Source organism: Dermacentor andersoni, chromosome 10 (assembly GCF_023375885.2).
Source record: "Dermacentor andersoni chromosome 10, qqDerAnde1_hic_scaffold, whole genome shotgun sequence".
In the NCBI taxonomy this organism is placed as follows: Eukaryota; Metazoa; Arthropoda; class Arachnida; order Ixodida; family Ixodidae; genus Dermacentor; species Dermacentor andersoni.
Window position 1 is genome coordinate 32,324,332 of NC_092823.1, and position 18,615 is coordinate 32,342,946.

General features: G+C 44.4%; 1 protein-coding gene across 1 annotated transcript; it reads right to left on the reverse strand.

The window, feature by feature from the left end:
• Nucleotides 1-362: 362 nt before the first annotated feature.
• LOC126519098 (uncharacterized) lies at nt 363-17,657 on the reverse strand. Its single transcript, XM_055065087.2, has 6 exons — nt 17,457-17,657; nt 16,276-16,358; nt 11,249-11,360; nt 9,621-9,709; nt 1,278-1,557; nt 363-505 (listed from the first exon to the last, which is right to left on the reverse strand). Exons 1-6 carry the CDS (start codon nt 17,650-17,652, stop codon nt 363-365), a joined length of 903 nt encoding a protein of 300 aa, XP_054921062.1. The 5' UTR covers nt 17,653-17,657.
• Nucleotides 17,658-18,615: the final 958 nt, after the last annotated feature.

Sequence of the window (18,615 nt, forward strand, 5' to 3'; positions counted from 1 at the left end):
ATGGTCGCACAACCCCTTCAAGTTGCTTGTGTGATTGCACCTTAACTTGAATTTGCTTCTTTTGGGTGGAAGGACACTCCAAAATGTGAATGCAAGGATGATAGGTTTCAATGGTTGACACAAGTGCAAAATATTTTGCTAGACATGTGCCTAGTGTTTGACACCTCACAGTTAGTCACTGCACAATATTTTTTGTAGCACGGTGGCATAGCAAAGTATAGCACCTAAAATGATATGTTAAACCATACCTGCATTAATGGGTTCCTTCATACCACTTAGACCCACACAATATGCTTGAGGGCTGTTGCTGCCACAGGTACCATACCCACAAATGGTGCTTTGACCTCTCATTAATTTGTGGGTCAGTTGTGTACACTCAAACAGCTGTCTGGTCTAGATGGCGTGAAATTCTCCAAGTGTGCGTGGATGCCCGGATCGTCATTTTCGTCAGCATACATCCCATGCAGCATTGATGCTGCAGGCGACACTACATGTGTGTCAGCATCTGCATAAGAGAGATACATTGCTGTTCAACATTATTTGGCACAGAAGCATGACAGAAGCATTAGTTTCATTGGACTTTTACAAGACTTCTGCAACGTGAAACAGTCACACATTCTCACAATAGTATGAACGTTCAAACATATCCAAATGCAGATGCTCATTCATAAACTACTGCTAAGCTTCCACTTAGGCTGGCACAAGCAGATTGCATGCTTTCCAGGGGATTTGTCGATACAACAGCTGAAATACTGGTATTAAAGGCACGTGAAATAAAAGTGCTATGTGTTTCGTCTGTCTATCATGTCCACCTCACGCTATACCTACAGTCCTATTCTGCTGATAACAACTACCTAGGTTTGTGATCATCCTGTGCATTTGCACTCATTAAGACTACAGTTCCGCTCAAGTGACAGCATGACTGAAGTCACATCACTGTTCATTACTCTGCTGCGAGCTGTTCTTAGCCCTGTAATGTGCAAACAAAGTATCACAATGAATAAACGTGTAGCAACTTGTTGAACTTTATTTCTGGCCATAGCGTACATTTGTACTAAAAACAGGAAAATTTTATTCCAGTTAAAACGTCACTACTTCGGTTAAACTATCCACACCTGACATTTTCCTGCTCCATATCAATACCGGAACTATGGACTTCACGTTTAAGCTTCCAGCTCTTACATTAGCATTTCGAGGCTTAAAGTTTAGCATAGCATATATGACAACTCGGGCAAATCGGAAAAAACGCCACACCAAATGTGTGCTTAGATCCTTACCGAAGCTGGACTGGCCGCCGTCAGCGGATTCCGGAGCAGCAGAGTAGGCTGGCACAGCCTTGGCTTGGCGTTCTGCTGCAGCTGAAGTACGCACCGACTGGGCTGCAGCAGGCTGCGTGAGCGCTGCAGTCGGTGCGTCGCTTTCTGCGGCACTTTGACAGGGTTTTTGCTGCCTGCTCTGGCGGTCCACTGCGCGCGGCTTGTAGCCCCACTCTCTGGCCAAGTCGGAGACGTACTGTAGTAGCTGATCAAATTCGCCAACTACTTCTTCCACCCCGACCTACGCCGAAGCACACACTTTCAGGATCGAAGGTCCGGGGCAAAGCAATGACTTTGAAGTAACGTACATAGAATATAATCACTTGCCACGGTTCTTACTGTCCTTGCGGCGAAATTGGATGAGGAGGAGGTCGAATCTCTCTCTAACGCGGCGAGCTGTACAAAGCTTGCCCGTTTTTTCCTGGACGACTTTGGCGACTTTTTGCCACCTCATCGGGTCGCACACAGGCTGAAACTCGTTGACGACTTGAAGTAACATCAAGTGGCCTGTCCGCGTAAAGCGCACGCGGGAAACGGGCAAACACGGTGCGCATTCCGTTGTGGGCGCCATTCCGCAGTGTGAGCTGTGTCTGGGCTTGGACTGTCTTGGTTCGCGAAACTCGGTGCGCACGTGACCCACGTGACACTACTTACCGTCTCGTATACCGCGCGGAAAATGTTTACGTACGGTAAAGCGCGCGCATGCGCTGACTGCGGCCGGTACGGTATTTCCGCGCTTTCCGTACGGTAACGTGGCGCTGGTACAAGTCTCTAATGTCTCCATTTGCGATGTATAGGAATGTTCCCAACCCATACAAAAATGTTTATTAACATTTTATAAACCGTCTTTAGACAAATGTTACTAGAACCTATCAACATTCTATAAACCGTCTTTAGACTCCGTAACAACCCCGGTCATGTACTAATTGCGGCCATGCCGTCCCTGCAAACTTCTTAATCTCATCCGCCCACCTAACTTTCGGCCGCCCCCTGCTACGCTTCCCTTCCCTTGGGATCCAATCTGTAACCCTTAATGACCATCGGTTATCTTCCCTTCTCATTACATGTCCTGCCCATACCCATTTCTTTTTCTTGATTTCAACTACGATGTCATTAACTCGCGTTTGTTCCCTCACCCAATCTGCTCTTTTCTTATCCCTTAACGTTACACCTATCATTCTTCTTTCCATAGCTCGTTGCGTCGTCCTCAATTTGAATAGAAGCCTTTTCGTAAGCCGCCAGGTTTCCGCCCCGTAGGTGAGTACTGGTAAGACACAGCTATTATACACTTTTCTCTTGGGGGATAATGGCAACCTGCTGTTCATGATCTGAGAATGCCTGCCAAACTCACCCCAGCCCATTCTTATTCTTCTGATTATTTCCGTCTCATGATCCGGATCCGCCGTCACTACCTGCCCTAAGTAGATGTATTCCCTTACGACTTCCAGTGCCTCGCTGCCTATTGTAAATTACTGTTCTCTTCCGAGACTGGTAAAGATTACTTTAGTTTTCTGCAGATTAATTTTTAGACCCACTCTTCTGCTTTGCCTCTCCAGGTCAGTGAGCATGCATTGCAATTGGTCCCCTGAGTTACTAAGCAAGGCAATATCATCAGCGAATCGCAAGTTACTAAGGTATTCTCCATTAATTTTTATCCCCAATTCTTCCCAATCCAGGTCTCTGAATACCTCCTGTAAACACGCTGTGAATAGCATTGGAGAGATCGTATCTCCCTGCCTGACGCCTTTCTTTATTGGGATTTCGTTGCTTTCTTTATGGAGGACTACGGTGGCTGTGGAGCCGCTATAGATATCTTTCAGTATTTTTACATATGGCTCGTCTACACCCTGATTCCGTAATGCCTCCATGACTGCTGAGGTTTCGACAGACTCAAACACTTTCTCGTAATCAATGAAAGCTATATATAATGGTTGGTTATATTCCGCACATTTCTCTATCACCTGATTGATAGTGTGAATATGATCTATTGTTGAGTAGCCTTTACGGAATCCTGCCTGGTCCTTTGCTTGACAGAAGTCTAAGGTGTTCCTGATTCTATTTGCGATTACCTTAGTAAATATTTTGTAGGCAACGAACAGTAAGCTGATCAGTCTATAATTTTTCAAGTCTTTGGCGTCCCCTTTCTTATGGATTAGGATTATGTTAGCGTTCTTCCAAGATTCCGGTACGCTCGAGGTCATGAGGCATTGCGTATACAGGGTGGCCAGTTTCTCTAGAACAATCTGCCCACCATCCTTCAACAAATCTGCTGTTACCTCATCCTCCCCAGCTGCCTTCCCCCTTTGCATATCTCCCAAGGCTTTCTTTACTTCTTCCGGCGTTACCTTGGGACTTCGAATTTCTCTAGACTATTTTCTGTTCCATTATCGTCGTGGGTGCCACTGGTACTGTATAAATCTCTAGAACTCCTCAGCCACTTGAACTATCTCATCCATAGTAGTAATGATATTGCCGGCTTTGTCTCTTAACGCATACATCTGATTCTTGCCAATTCCTAGTTTCTTCTTCACTGTTCTTAGGCTTCCGCCGTTCCTGAGAGCATGTTCAATTCTATCCATATTATACTTCCTTATGTCAGCTGTCTTACGCTTGTTGATTAACTTCGAAAGTTCTGCCAGTTCTATTCTAGCTGTAGGGTTAGAGGCTTTCATACATTGGCGTTTCTTGATCAGATCTTTCGTCTCCTGCGATAGTTTACTGGTATCCTACCTAACGGAGTTACCACCGACTTCCATTGCACACTCCTTAATGATGCCCACAAGATTGTCGTTCATTGCTTCAACACTAAGGTCCTCTTCCTGAGTTAAAGCCGAATACCTGTTCTGTAGCTTGATCTGGAATTCCTGTATTTTCCCTCTTACCGCTAACTCATTGATCCACCTGTTTCCACCTGTCTCCACCTGTTTGGTGCAAAGTCCTTCGAAAGTACATGGAATGGCTGAATTAGTGCATTAGAACAGGGAGCGTGATATATGTGCGCAACACCAACAGATGCAAGTCACATAAGCTCTATCATACCAATTGTCATATACAAACAAAAGCTGCAAATCAACTTAAGTTTAATGAACTTCCACATTCTTATCCTGACCAGTACATGGAAGTTTCATGCGTGTGAATTATCTTACGAAAGGCAAGGTGCCAGTCGCAACTGTGTCGCAGCTTTGCTTGGGCACAGGTGCACAGACGAGTTGACTTAAGAGAAAGCTTTAGCTCGGGTGCTCTTATCTAAATACATGTAAAAGGAGAATTCATTTTTCTCGGCAACCACTGCACCAAATTTGACGAGGTTTGTTTCATTGAAAAGAAAAACTTAAAATTTAAAGACTGTTTGTTTCGAATTTTTGATTTAGGCTGTCAAAATTTTATTAAAAATGGGCAAAAATCACGAATTTTCAGAAAACGAAACTCAAGTTCACAACTCTAACTCAGGAATGAAAAATGACACCACAATTCTGTTAATTGCATATAATGGTACATCTAAAGCGGACAAAATTGATGTTACACATGAATCTCAAAAAGTTAGTGATATGGAAATACAGCTTTTGTAGGACCCTTGTACACAATGTAAGAAATTCACGTATATATTGATGTATCACATTTGTCTGCTTTGAATGATATAATGGATTCCGTTTACAAAACTGCGATATCTGTTCTTGATGCAGCGCTATAAATTTGCAAACTTAGTGCTTCTGTCTTTTTTTCAGACTCACATTTTTGGAACAAAACTCTGGCCCTAAACCAAGTTCCACTTCCCACAATCACTAGAATTTAACTTTCTCTCTCAAAAGCAACAACTTTCATCAGAATCGGTCCAGGCGTTATCTCACAAGAACGTTTTTGAGTTTTACATGTATTCGAATAGGCCGTGTCAGAGTTGGGGTCGAGCTAAAGCTTCCTCTTAATTGAACAGCACTTAAGGACCACGATATGATACAAGCAACATGCCAGCAGTTGAACAGGCATTATTAATGTTCTACAGCAAGATTATAAAATGCTTTTGCTGTGCAGGCAGACATTGTCAATATGAGTTTGCTACTAAAGAGCTTAGCTTTAGTGCAGTCATATGGCCAAGGCCTCTATCGCAAATGAGTTTTCTAGTAATGTTGGCAAAGCTTGTATTATATTATGCTGTTATAATCAGGCTAATAGCTATTTTACCATGAAAGCAAGCACTACCCTAACCTAGTGCTTAAATTGTCATGAAAAGAGTTCTGTTGAAAACTGCCCAAAAATATTAAGATGCTTCTTTTTCACACACGTACCCAGTATGGCGTGCACTTTCTTTGTGTCGAATGGCTCCTTTTGAGGAAGTCCCTTGTGTGCGTTTGAGGTCCGCCCAAAGAGGGACCTCCCTTCGAGCTCTTCTTTTATAAACATAGCTTTGAGGAGGCCCCATGCGAGCCGCGAGCCTGAATTGTTCGCATCTAGGCGCAGCCTCTTCAGCAGCCCTTCCTCCACACAAACTCCATCCCCGATGTCTACCTGTGAAAAAATAGAACAGGCGCAGATTCATTTTATAAACTTTTGATCAAGGAATGATTAGGAAATAGAGGAAGATTTGCGAAAATAGCGGCAGCTGTCTTGCTGAATCAGTTTTAAGGGCCCCTCGCCAGGTCTGGCCATTTTGAGCTGACAAGAGCTGAGCATACAATGCATGTTAACGATCGTGTTTACAAAGAATTACATCGCTATGTGCCACGGAAAGGTCCGAAATTTCAATCCGAACAGCTTTTTTCTTTGCCCTCGTGGTGACTGCGCTCCAACCCGGGCAGTGACGTACTGTGTGCCTGCACCTACATACTGGTGTTTGCAGCGCGAGGTCGCTCATGTCAGTACGCGATTTAGAGAATTATTAAGACAACATCTATTATCTGTGTGATCTGTTGCTTGAATTGATGAATTGAGAGATAAGAAAACACACAAACGGCATGTGTGCGTGTTTTTTGTTTTACTTCGCACCAAAGCAAGAGAGATGTACATCCACTTCGTCTGCTTGTTTCTATGATCGTGCAGTCACATGTGCAGGTACCAAAACTATGCCATTTTCTATCGTGTTCCAGCGCATGATCATGCTCTGCAATCAACTTGTTCTGGCTCAGTATTCGTATAGCACTGAATTATACCGCTAGTCATGTGTCGTTATGCACAGCCCACAAAACGATAACAGCTCCCACGCAACGCCGCCACCGGAAATGCACAGTGCCAAGAAAGAAAAGAAAAAAAACTAGAAAAAAATGAAGGCGGGGCCCGTGACGTGTTTGTCACACAATCCTCGAGGTTCGGCATGTGAGAATGCAGGGAAGGAATTTTGCTAGACGGGGCGAGTGGTGAAAGGGTCTCGCTATGCAGTGCAGCTTGCCTCCTGAAATCATGGGTTCGCGGCAGTGAACTATTTCTATCTCGGTTATCCATGAGCAGATTTGAAAATTTATTGCGGCAGAACGCTCCCTAGAGGACACGTAACAACTTCCAGCGTATAACCAAAATTTGCTATGGGGCCTGTTGAGGGGCCCTTTAAGGAACAAAGCAGCCTTACCTATGCATGCATTGTACCAAGCTGTGCACTTTCACCCAAGACTAGAAAGTATCAGGAACTTCAATGCAAAACAATGACATGCATCTGCTTAGATCTAAGAAAATACGTGTAATTCTTTGCTGTGCCATCCCTTGACACAGGGCGAGCTCTGGTACAGTTCTGGTGACTAACGGACATTGAAAGCTTGATTGATTAGTGGGCCAAGGGTCAAGCTGAGCTTCATTAGTGATGCACAAGTGCTCTAGAGGTATCAAACAAGATGCAATTGTCTGACTGCGCGTGTGTGTAAATAGTGGAAGCATAGAGAAAGTACAGCCCCAGCTGTCAGAAAGCAAATGAATATGCTTGTAATCACAGCAGTGGAAGGCACATGCTGACGAGGATGTGCAGCTTCATACAAACACACCGCTACATAAGCAGCGAAAATCTCAAGGTTTTCAGCAGCCGAAAATCATCTAGCCATTGTTCTAGCCATGGCAATCCGAAAGAGAGACAATGAACAGACATTGAAGGATGGTGTTGTGAACGAAGCTAGCCACTCGAGCAGTGTCCCGGCTTCCAGCTACTGAGATGTATGCTCGAGGGAATGGCTGTGTGTGCTCAGCCTCAGTCTGTTTCATATGCACAGACAGCCCAATTTGTCACATTATAACAGAAGGAGCAATAACAATTTGTAGATCTTAAAGGGAAGCTGAAGTGTTTTCCAGAATAAATGAGTGAAGAGCTGTACGTAATGGTTTTCAACCCTCCAAATTCGAATATCGCATTGAAATTGAGCGAAAGAAAGCGCAAACAGATTTCATTTCGACGAAAAGTGCAGCAGACTCGGGCAGCTCGCGCGCCTCATTTCCTCCTGTGATTGGTCGGGTGCCTCACGACGTCAACATTGCTGTTCGTCCGGAACGGCCACTGCCGCCACACATGAAGCACGGTGCAAGGTGGTTCGCGCTGTGGTTTGGCGAGACGGCAATGGTTAATGTCGACAGCTTGCATTTCTCTGAGGAGTTCGCGTTGCTCCCTACATGTATACATAGCCGGCCTCTCCAAGAAGCAAAAGATCCTGGTACCAAGCAGTACTTTCGACGCGAACGAAAGCGATGTGTTAGCATCTCCTCATGTTAGAAATGTTCTTTGGTGAGCATGTTTTTTGCAAAGCTGTATTCAGCGATCTAGTGAGTTCGTTTCCGGGCAAACAGCTGAGAGAGAGAGAGAGGGCTCTTTATTGGAAAAACAGAGAATTTTGCCGGCGCGTATATAACTGCTGGCATGCTACTCTGTATAGGGATGGGGAATGGGATTAAAAGATTCCAGAAAAGAGTTGGAGAAAAAAAGGAAAACAGCTGTACTGTTATGTTCCTGCATGCCACCTCGTGGAATGTAAGGAACGATGCGATCGTCGGCGTTTGTGCGCTGCCCCAAAGCTGTCGGCAATCTACAAAGATGGTTTACATGCTCTTGAAGCATGTGTAGTGGCCTTCATCAGTGCCATCCGCACGCTACTCGTAACCGGAGCCGTAAAGGCAGCGAATTCCGTCGACTACGTGAGACAGCCGGTTTCTCTCTGTGCGCGAGGGGGAGCGCAGCGTCCTGGCGTGCGCCGGCTTTCAAACACATGAAAACTTTACACTTGCACTGCATTATGGTAGCTGCATGTTGGCTGTTTCACAACACATGTGCGAATAGAAAATTAACAGCGGTTTGCCACGAAACCTGCGTCAAGGGTGGGAGATGAACATGTACATTCCGTTCAGCGTGCTAGCACGAAGATGCTAGCAATAAGTCAAAATCCAGGTTTGGACGAGTTCGTGTATTCGTAAGGTCTTCCAAGACCAGTTACCATCCGTCCGCCCGCACCTATCCCGCCATTGTGCATTCGTTGCCCCGACCTTTTCGCGCTGCGTTTAGAAAGCCTGCTCGCAGAAAGTCTTACTCTCACTCATTCACGCATTATTGATAAACTCTGGTAGTAATCGTCGTCACGGAAATGGTTAGAGCTCAGCACTGTTGTTCTTGACCGCTTAGCTGCAAGCTTCTTGTCTTGCGGGAAGTAATGAAATATCGTCGCGGCTGCTGGTGTTCGTGCAACCGTGAGCTGCACAGAACGCCAGCATGATCGGCCCACCACTTCAATTGATGCTGCGCACGTCAACTACCACTCTACATACACAAACGAAGGAATGCAGGCTCGAGCGAGGCAGATTATGACGGCACGCAAGCAGGAACAAGCGCGGTCAGGCAAGGTCGCGGAGACTGCGAAGGAGCGGAACATCAGTGCTGACGTCACTGTGTCACGGTTTCCGGTCTTCGCTCGCATCGTCAGCGTCAGCAGCAGCGGCACTCGACGAGAGGCAGAGCGACAGCGCAATTTTAACCGGCGATTACGTCGTTCCTAAGTGAAAAATCCCGCCCAAATTGCATGGCTTATAAGGTTCCCACATCCACATATGAGCGTCTTATTGAATTCGACAGACTCTTCAGCTTCCCTTTAATTCCATTTTGCCACTGCAATGAGCCGCCTAAGTCCAATGGTGAAAGTGAGCTCGGTTGATTAGTGCAATTATCGTGTCTCACCTGTCCTCTGATGTCAGCCAATGCTTTAGACAGCGATTCTGAAAGAACATCCTAAATAATACTTGCTCTGTTAAAAGCTAGAATGACTTTCAAACTACTGTCCATAATGTCATTCTTCCACCAAAACTACACCTGTTAGAAATATTTATCTGCCAATAGAACACAAAATTGCTCACTTTTAGGGCTGCTGCGATGCCAACAGGCTCAGCAGGAGTGGTAGCATTTTCCAGCATGTGTTTAAGGCGTTTCACCATCCTTGCGGCATCTTCAAAAAAAAAAGTAAAGTAATATGAAGAGAGTGTCATAGCAAAGGCACTTCAGGTAGCTGTACAGTTGGGACACTTCTGCCATTTACTACATTGTGCCATAGCTTGACATTAAATCATATAAAAAGCTTTAGAGGAAACATAAGCCCTAACGGGAGGCAAAACTGCAAATTAAGGGGTACTGCCACAGAGAAATCCGACCGATTTCTCCAAGGAGCGTGCATCACGTGATGACTGTGTTGCGCTGTCACGATGTATCGAGAATGACGGAGACACTTGTGCTGTGGGACATTAACTCAGTCCCCAAAAAGACCAAGTGCTCAGTGGACGACAATGTCTCACTTGGTACTAGTGCAGTGCACATTAGCTAGCATTTGTCAAGCTTATACCTTGCAGGGACAGCTTTTAAGCATGCCAAACAAATGCTTCGACAAAAATAAAATGGTGGCTTTCGTAGTGCACCTGAACAGCCTAGGGTTTGTCTTCCTTAGAAGCAAAGAAACATTTGTCACTACTGAAAATACGAACAGACACACACACAAAAAAAGAATACTGTGCTGGGGTACCCTGGAAAGACAAGGAGGGAGCGAGTCGCACAAATGCATATGGGAGCACTCTAGTAAACAACGCTTGGGAAATTTCCACATGTTCATCTTTACAGGGTCTACGAACTATCATGAACCAAGATTTAAAAATATGCAAATACCATGTAGCTGGACAGAACCAAGGTAATGTGTGCCATGACTGGAGGTACTCGCATATTTTTTTGCATGCTACCTAATTACATAATTAGTCTTAATTAACTTCTGAAATATAATTAGATGAAAAGTATCAATGAGGAAATTGTAGGGCGACATGAAAAACTCCCGAATAAGCTTTGCGTCTCTCAATACACGCTACATAAATGTGTTTTTCCGAGCGTGATTGAAGCCCGTGAACACACTCAAAATTACCATGCGATTGGCCGCTCAAGGAACTTTGCACCTATTTGCGGGCTTTGCCCACGCTCGGGAAAACATTTTTATATAGCAGGTATCGGGCAAATGAAAGCTGTATCGGGAGTTTTTCATGCTGCTCGACAATTTTCTCATTGACACTTTTCATTGAATTATAATATTTGAAAAGTTGATTAATTAAGACTAATTATGTAATTGGGCGGAATGCAAAAGAGTCCAAATATATCGAAGCGATTGGAAACAAAATTGCATTGGTTGTGTCCTGCTACGTGGCATTTGCATATTTTAAGATCTTAGTGCATGCTAGTTGGGACACCCCGTATACATCATTGTACATCCACCTGATATGGCCTTTCTATGTTACTGCCGAGATTGGAATATTGAAATAGACTGAAAATGTAATAAGGTTCGTAACTTATTAGATGCCCAGCATTAGTGATATTGGTAGAGGAACTGGAGGAATCGCAGAGATCTGAAAACTCTGCCCCGATTTAAAAGCCTACACTGGTTTAGCCAACTGCAGGACTTCCTTACAAAAGAAGTAGGTCTTGCTACAACATTTCTGAGTAAATGTGCACTCACCAATGCACTGCCGTGCTTGAGCAAGTTCCTCCTTCAACTCCTGAACCTCTTTTTTCAGGCTTCCAACCGTTTGTTCCAAGCTTTCAATCTGCTCCAAATGGTCGCAGGTTCGCTGCAAGCATACAGAACATAAATTTTCCAGGCAAAGCTCTGCTAGAGAGTCTAATCTTGTGACCTGCAATGTATTTTCATTACAATATTACACATATACCAAGAATCGGTATACTCAATTTGCCAACATGAGTACATATCAGGATTTTCTAAAGTATGGTGTTTGGTCATTCAAACTGTGCAACATATTCCCATTCATAAAACCATGATGTTCAAGTGGGCAGCCTCACACTTTATGAAAACAACCAAACATATGTTGTACAGCAAAAGCAAATCAGTGATGAGACAAAGTATGCACTCCGTGAATAATGAGGCTGCAGACATTACCTTCATACCCTCTTGAACTACATCATGTAGTATCATGGATAATTGAAACACAAACAGCGAAGTGTGTGCCTGAAGCATAATTGAACGTATAGTGCGTGCCGTCAGCCAGCCATCCTTGTGATGATGCACACGCATGTAATTTCCATGCAGGGTGCAGAGCTGCTCATACTGTTGCAGTGGATAGGGTGAGGAAAGAAGCATCGAAGAATATAGGTCCAGCGACATTACTGCATAGGGCGAGCAGAATCGCATTCTGTGTGAAAGCCATATGCCAAGTGCGTTTACACAAGGATTACTGGCCAACGGCACATGCTGTACCGCCAGTGATGCTTCAGGCATGCTTTCCACTGTGTTTCGATTCTCCACAATAATACATGCAAGAGTGGGGCAGCTGAAACAGATAATGTTTTGGAGGAAGTTCTGGACCAAAAAAATTTAGGCCTTGGAGTGGAATATATCCAGTTTGGAGGAAGCCATCAGAAGGAAGGACAATTTTGGAGTGGCTAATTTCAAATGTAGAGCACAACATTTCAATCTGGAGCAGCTCAATTAAGTAGCAATTGCAAATTTCCCACGTGCACTTCCTTCTTTTTGGATGGACTCTCCAGCACTCTTCTTAAAAACTGCCTTACAGTCATAGATCCAACTTCAAGAGTACAAAAGACTGCCATGTTTCACTTTCTAGTCTCTACCTCATACAGTGCTGTCCCAATGATTACAGCTCCCATAATTCGCACCAAAGGATAACTCCAAAACCATTTAGGATGGCATTGTAGCGGTAGACATTTAAATGGAGAAAAACTCTCACTATTCCAACACATAAAGGTTACTTCTAGCACTACTTCAGTTCCTCTCACATTGCTTATTGTGTCTCATGCCTGAAGACAAACTAAAACTCCAGTTGACAGCTACAACACATGCAGCCTTTCTGGCACATGTTAGAGGAATTCTTGCATACCGCGTATTGGTAGGAACCACGTGATGCCGGTGTGTTAGCAAACCTGCAGCTCCATTCGCGTTTAGTTAGACAAGCTGCTTCTCACACTGCAGGCATTCCTTTGATAATTTGAACCATGATTTGTTACAAATGCTTTGTAAACCAAAGTGTTTCTGACCATTCGTAACGGTTTTGCGAATTAACAAGCTTGCTGCTCCACCATGAAACAGTTGACTAATATGGTGCGCTTTGCCATTCACTCCGTGAATGTCCGGGCGTGCTTGCCACCATAATGAATCCCTTTATCGGCATTGCCAACGTGTTTGTTACTAACCCCGTCAAACAGAATTATTCATGGTATGTTATCAACCTAATCAGGTTTGCAGTGTCAGTACTTTTGTGTATATTAATCTTGATCAGCGAAAACATGTCCATGCACACCACTTCTCTACGTTTTAGTTTCCACATTAAATATTTTCTCTAGTCTATATAACATCACGTGGCCAAGATGCATGGGCAATTCAAATAACATGAAACTGAATGAACGTAGACTGAAATGTGGCATCTGCTCTTGTCCCTAGAATATTGGCTAGTCTGCCATCCACGCGCCGCACTGTATGGAGGGGGCGGGACACTTCTTGAATGAAAGTGCAGAGGGTGCTGCGAGCAGTTCTACTGCTACGCTGTCGTCTGCTTGGCTCCCTGCATCATGGCCTGCATGAACCGCGGTGGGTGGGCGCAGGTGGGTTTACTACATGTTCTGCGTCTCCAGTTTTTCACGGTCTTTCAATAATCAAAGGACAGCAAAGAAAGAAAAGCTAGAACATTTGAAAATGAGATGAAAATTCCATTTTGCATTGCGTCACCTCGAGCATGCACGCTCAGCGGCCTTGTAACTTTTTTCCCCTATAATTTCTTATTCACGAACATCTTGCGATTTCCTCGGATGTTGTGTGCTATAATTTGTTTACACAGTTTCCTAAAGGTTCCTCATTCTTCGCTTTACAATTTGTTTTGGCTGTGCGCTTGATTACTTGCACGGGATTACCACGCAGTGGAATGTGCTTCCACAATTTCATCCATTGTCGAAACATATTCGGATGTTCTCCCTGACCATGCACGATATCAACTTGACATGTTGCGTCATTTCCTTACATGACATCAGCAGTGCATGCTTTGCGAATGTTTTTTTGTTTTGTTTACTTTCACTGTTTGCAATTTGATCTATTATTCTGTGGTGATATTTGTCCTTGCTGCTCTTGCTCACCCTTAACTGGAACTAAGTGCTTTCTTTTGCTCTTGTATATATTTTGAACGGGCTTGGATTCGATTTTGATTTTTACCCTCTACTATGCCACATCGCACATGTGTACCTCATCCAGAGAAAAGACGGGGAATGCGGGAGATGGAAATTCAAGACGATGAGCAAAACGTGAACAAGGTGAATGTCTTGAATGTCGTGAACAAGGTGAAAGTTGACTTGTCTTCTTCAAAATGCAGGAGCCAACGTTTCGACAAGTGGACTTGTCTTCTTCAAGGCCTTGAAGAAGACAAGTCAACTTGTCGAAACGTTGGCTCCTGCATTCCCCTTGTTCACGTTTTGCTCATCATGTGTACCTCATGTGGGTTATTAATGCGGAAGCATTATATAGCTCAAGAGGCGGAAAGTCCCATGTTGTCGGCGTTGGCGTGACTCCAATGGTCCAAAAAGTGAGCCACTCGAGGCACTTGATAACGCCCATTAAATTTAATTAAGGCAGGTTTAATTAAGCTAGAATTCATTACAGCACACAACCCCACACTATCGGTAGGAGTCGAACCCATGGCCGTTGGTGTTAAGGTGAAATTGAATAAAGTACAGCCAATTAAGATGGAGTTTATTAAGGATTTCGAACTCACAACCTTTGGTAATAATTAGGGTAAAGTTAATTAAGGCACTCACTCGTACCCACGGCCTTTGGTGTTAAGGTGAAGTTAAGACGACTGAAAGTGCATAGGCACTGCGAGCTGGTCGCAATGCTTTGGCATTGGGATAGCTAAGGGCCCCTTCATATTTATTGTTTCACTTTTAACCACTGCAGGCTTGGCTGCCAAAGGGCAGCAGTAGTGCATGAATAAATAAATCTAATGCTCAAGCTATTTTATTCCAGGCTGTGCAATCGTTTTGTGTTCCAAGAAGTTGTGTCCCCCCTCCACTAATTTACACAGCTAAAACCTCTCATCAAACCCGTAACAAATACTGCCATAAAGCAGCACAAATATTCGGCAACAGAAAATAAATTTTAAAAAATAAACGACTAAACTATATGCCAAACGTGTGCGCGCGCTTCGCCAACACGCAGCGAGGTGGCAAGGCGCCGCGTTGCAGCATGAGGACTGCTAGCAGCGCCGCTGCCACCGTCATTCAGAAACAGTCCTCATTCCCATCAGCGGACAGCAGACTAGCCAATATTCTAGGGACCATACGTGTGCACTACTGTGGTGTTCCTTGCAGGGGAGGTGCAGTCTATTAGAAGGCTGTGCATTCGAATTTTACTACATTTACTCGCGCTGCTGTAAGCGAAACACCCACACACAAATAAACATATTGCATCAATAGTAGACACATGAGAAGTCATTTAAAAGAACTAAGATATCTTCCGATGGCATGGGTGACCAAACCAAAGTTCATTTTTTCTACCGTTACTAGTGGTGGAAATGATTGCGCACATCTCAAGGGCTACGCATGAAGGTATGCCATTCATAAGTCCACGACAAAACACAACACAGGAGCGCTAATATGGGTGCTACTGCACATGAATTCAGCAGAACAAAGGCTAGAATGGCACGATACCTTGTGATTCCCGATATCCTAAATATGAAGTTACAAAACCCAGGTTATAAATCTAGCCACCACTTTCCTCTCAAGTTCGCATAAGCACGAACCATTGGTGGTCGCACTCAGTGTTTTGGAGCAACTTTGGCGCAATCCAAAGCATCTTTTTTATGGTTTCAGTGCAGCAAGTAGCAAATGTAGCAATTAGTCACTATCGTTGCGACTGCACCACCCCTGTACATGCGAAGGGTAGCACAAGTGTATTTGCAATGTTTCTTGAACTATGCCACACGTTCAAGGCCATTTTTAGTCTACTTTTTCTGCTTGAGAAAATGCATGTATAGCAGCACTTTTCACGAGCTTTCCCATGACAAAGACACATGGCAGATGAGTGGGTCATTTTGGAGTGGTTAGCAGCTGGCAGCAGTCACTATTTAGGGATCGAAGCCTTGAATATCAATGGAGAACACCAATGGTATGATATAGCTGCAGACGAAAATGTGCAATTAGTGGTTAAGAGCAGAGTTTCATACACAGTAGGACTTTGCTTTAAAAAAGCATGTTGGTGTGTCTCAACGATCAGATATTTTACTCAACATAACCTAATGTGGCAAGGAATGAAAAGTTATGAATGAAATAGTTTTAGGGAAACGTAAACAGCCATCAGATTAAAAATGGGACGTAATGAATTAAAAAGGAAACACAATGCCGGTACCCTGAATTACACTTGAAAGCAAGCAAACAGATCACCTGCAAGCTTGTTAGTGTACATGTTACAAAGACATGGAAGCTCAGTTACTTGGAAATTTCTTATTTAAAGTAAGAACTGACATTTACCTTCGCACCAGTGGCTGGACTGCCAGACTCGGCAGCCTCCAGTGCCAGCCTATTGCGTTTCCTCTCCATCGAGGCCTGATTCCCTGTAAGCATGCAAGCACAGAACAATGCAAATTGCAATGATAGTGGATGGTTTGCTGGTGCACAAAAACAAATGCCCTCCTTTGACAAATTTTAAATACTATTGTGTCTGGCTGACAATTTCTAGACTATTGCGTGCATTTACTTCATAAGAATCTGTGCACATTTTACACAGTAAGCTGCATATAACAGGCAGGTCTTTTATGATGCATGTTAAAATGTGCTGGCACCAATTACAACAAAAAGCATCTACACTGATATGGGCAATTGTTGCTACTGGCTGCATAAGACAAATGCTGCAAACGTTCAAGATATCGAAACTATAGTAGCCTTGTAGACAAACAAAGAATACATGATGTTGTAAGGTAGCTACACACAAATCATTCCTGTGCCAGTCATATGCAATGTTAAGTACATTGGTGGCAGGAAGGCAAAACTTATTGCATAAGATTTGCTCAAGAACTCAACCGTACATGGGGAGAGAGTTACCATTTCACAGACTTTCGCCACTTCATGGGAAATATAGGTAAAAATATGTGTTCTGGCCTACCACTCAGCTTGCCTATTCACCTAACACGTGCAAACCTGAACTGACCACACATAACCCTTGAACGTGCTAGCTAACCGCTAGAAAGTGCTACAGCTCTCATCAGCATGGCTTTAAAAAAAAGTTGCAGATTACATTTACGTAATGGTTAGCGGCTGCGAAGGGACCTAGTGGCCGCAAAACTTAGTGAAACACGGGAGATGCGAAAACTGACCTACTGCGCAAGATACACGGACAAAAACACAAAATGGCAGGACGCGACACCGATTGCAAAATTCTTCACAATGCCAATCGCCACGTGCGCAACAATTAAAATCGACAACAAAGATTTCTTTTTTGTTCTAACCCCTCGCCTGCCAACATACGGGCACAAAAACGGCAAAATTTGCCAAGCACAGAGAATTCTCCAGCAGTGAAAGGGAAATAATTTCAAGATTTCCTCGCACCTAGCCTGCACTGTGGTACGTGCACACATCTCGCCACACGTTTTAGTTCTACTGAAATTCGCTTTCCGCGGCTATAACGTTCTACGGCTTTTTGTAGTTCAACTTACCGATGGCTAGAATCGTGGCTGGTGCTGGTGGTTTTCCTGGCTGCCACACAACTTCAAGAACCACCCTCTGAAACTTTTCAAGTGCACTGGCCGGGTCACGAAGCAGCTCCATCCCGATGGCGACATCGGCTACTCGCTTCACAGGGTACACGTCCCACGTGTCCTCGGACTCCCATTTCACGAGGATGTGCTTCATGGTGCCGTGAGATGTCAAATGCACTAAACTATGCGGGCACAGATTGAAGATCATGCTGGCGGCGTCCATCATTTATGCGATTTCCAGTTAAAAAGACTGGATTGGATTGGATAAATCTAAATTTCAAACGACCAGCGGCAGCCTAGAACGGTGATAATACATTATTTTTTATATTCAACCAAAACCACCAAAACTGTCTCTGAAGATTGCGATGTGGACATCATCTATGTCTTACACAATATGTTTTTGCTCAGCCATCGTTGAAAAGGTAGAAACAAAGTAGAATGTAAAGATATTTTCAGCAAGCACGCCTTCATTAGCCAAGCATAACCAAGCAAGCACTATTTATAGAACACCTGTAGAGTGTAATAGAAAGGAGCAGTGGGTCGAGTGGACGACTTGGCAAGCGCGAAGGGGGATTTAAAGAACGCTGCAGTCGTGGCGGCGCTGCCGTTGCCTTATTGTGAAGCTGCTGTGGTTTCGGCAGCGCCCATTGGCTGAGACGAGCTTACGGGCCATGTCACGGGCTAAGAGCTGTCGTCTGCTCGACGCACCGTCACTGTTGCGTCCTCATCACTTCCGTCGCCCTTTCTCCGTTTTATTGACCACATTTCGGTGGGGAATAAAATCTCTGTTTCAGCCACCGTGTGTTAAAACTATGCGCAGCAGATTGAAACGCCTGTCAAAGCTCCATGCAGCTGCGGGTGCCCGACGCGACAGGCATTCGGCCGGCGCGCGGCGCCGCGCATTCAGGTGAAGGCGGTGGTGACGCCACTAACTTTTTCAATAAAAAAAAAGCCTCAGCGGGGATGCCGCACTTGATCCACTCCGCCTTCTAGTACGCTCTCTGATACATACGCTCTGTACCATGTGCAAGCGTTGGATACATTAGACTTGTGCAGGGGGTAGAGGTGCCTGCCGTGCTAGAATTCAGTGTTTTGCGGAAGTATCTCCGGAGATGCC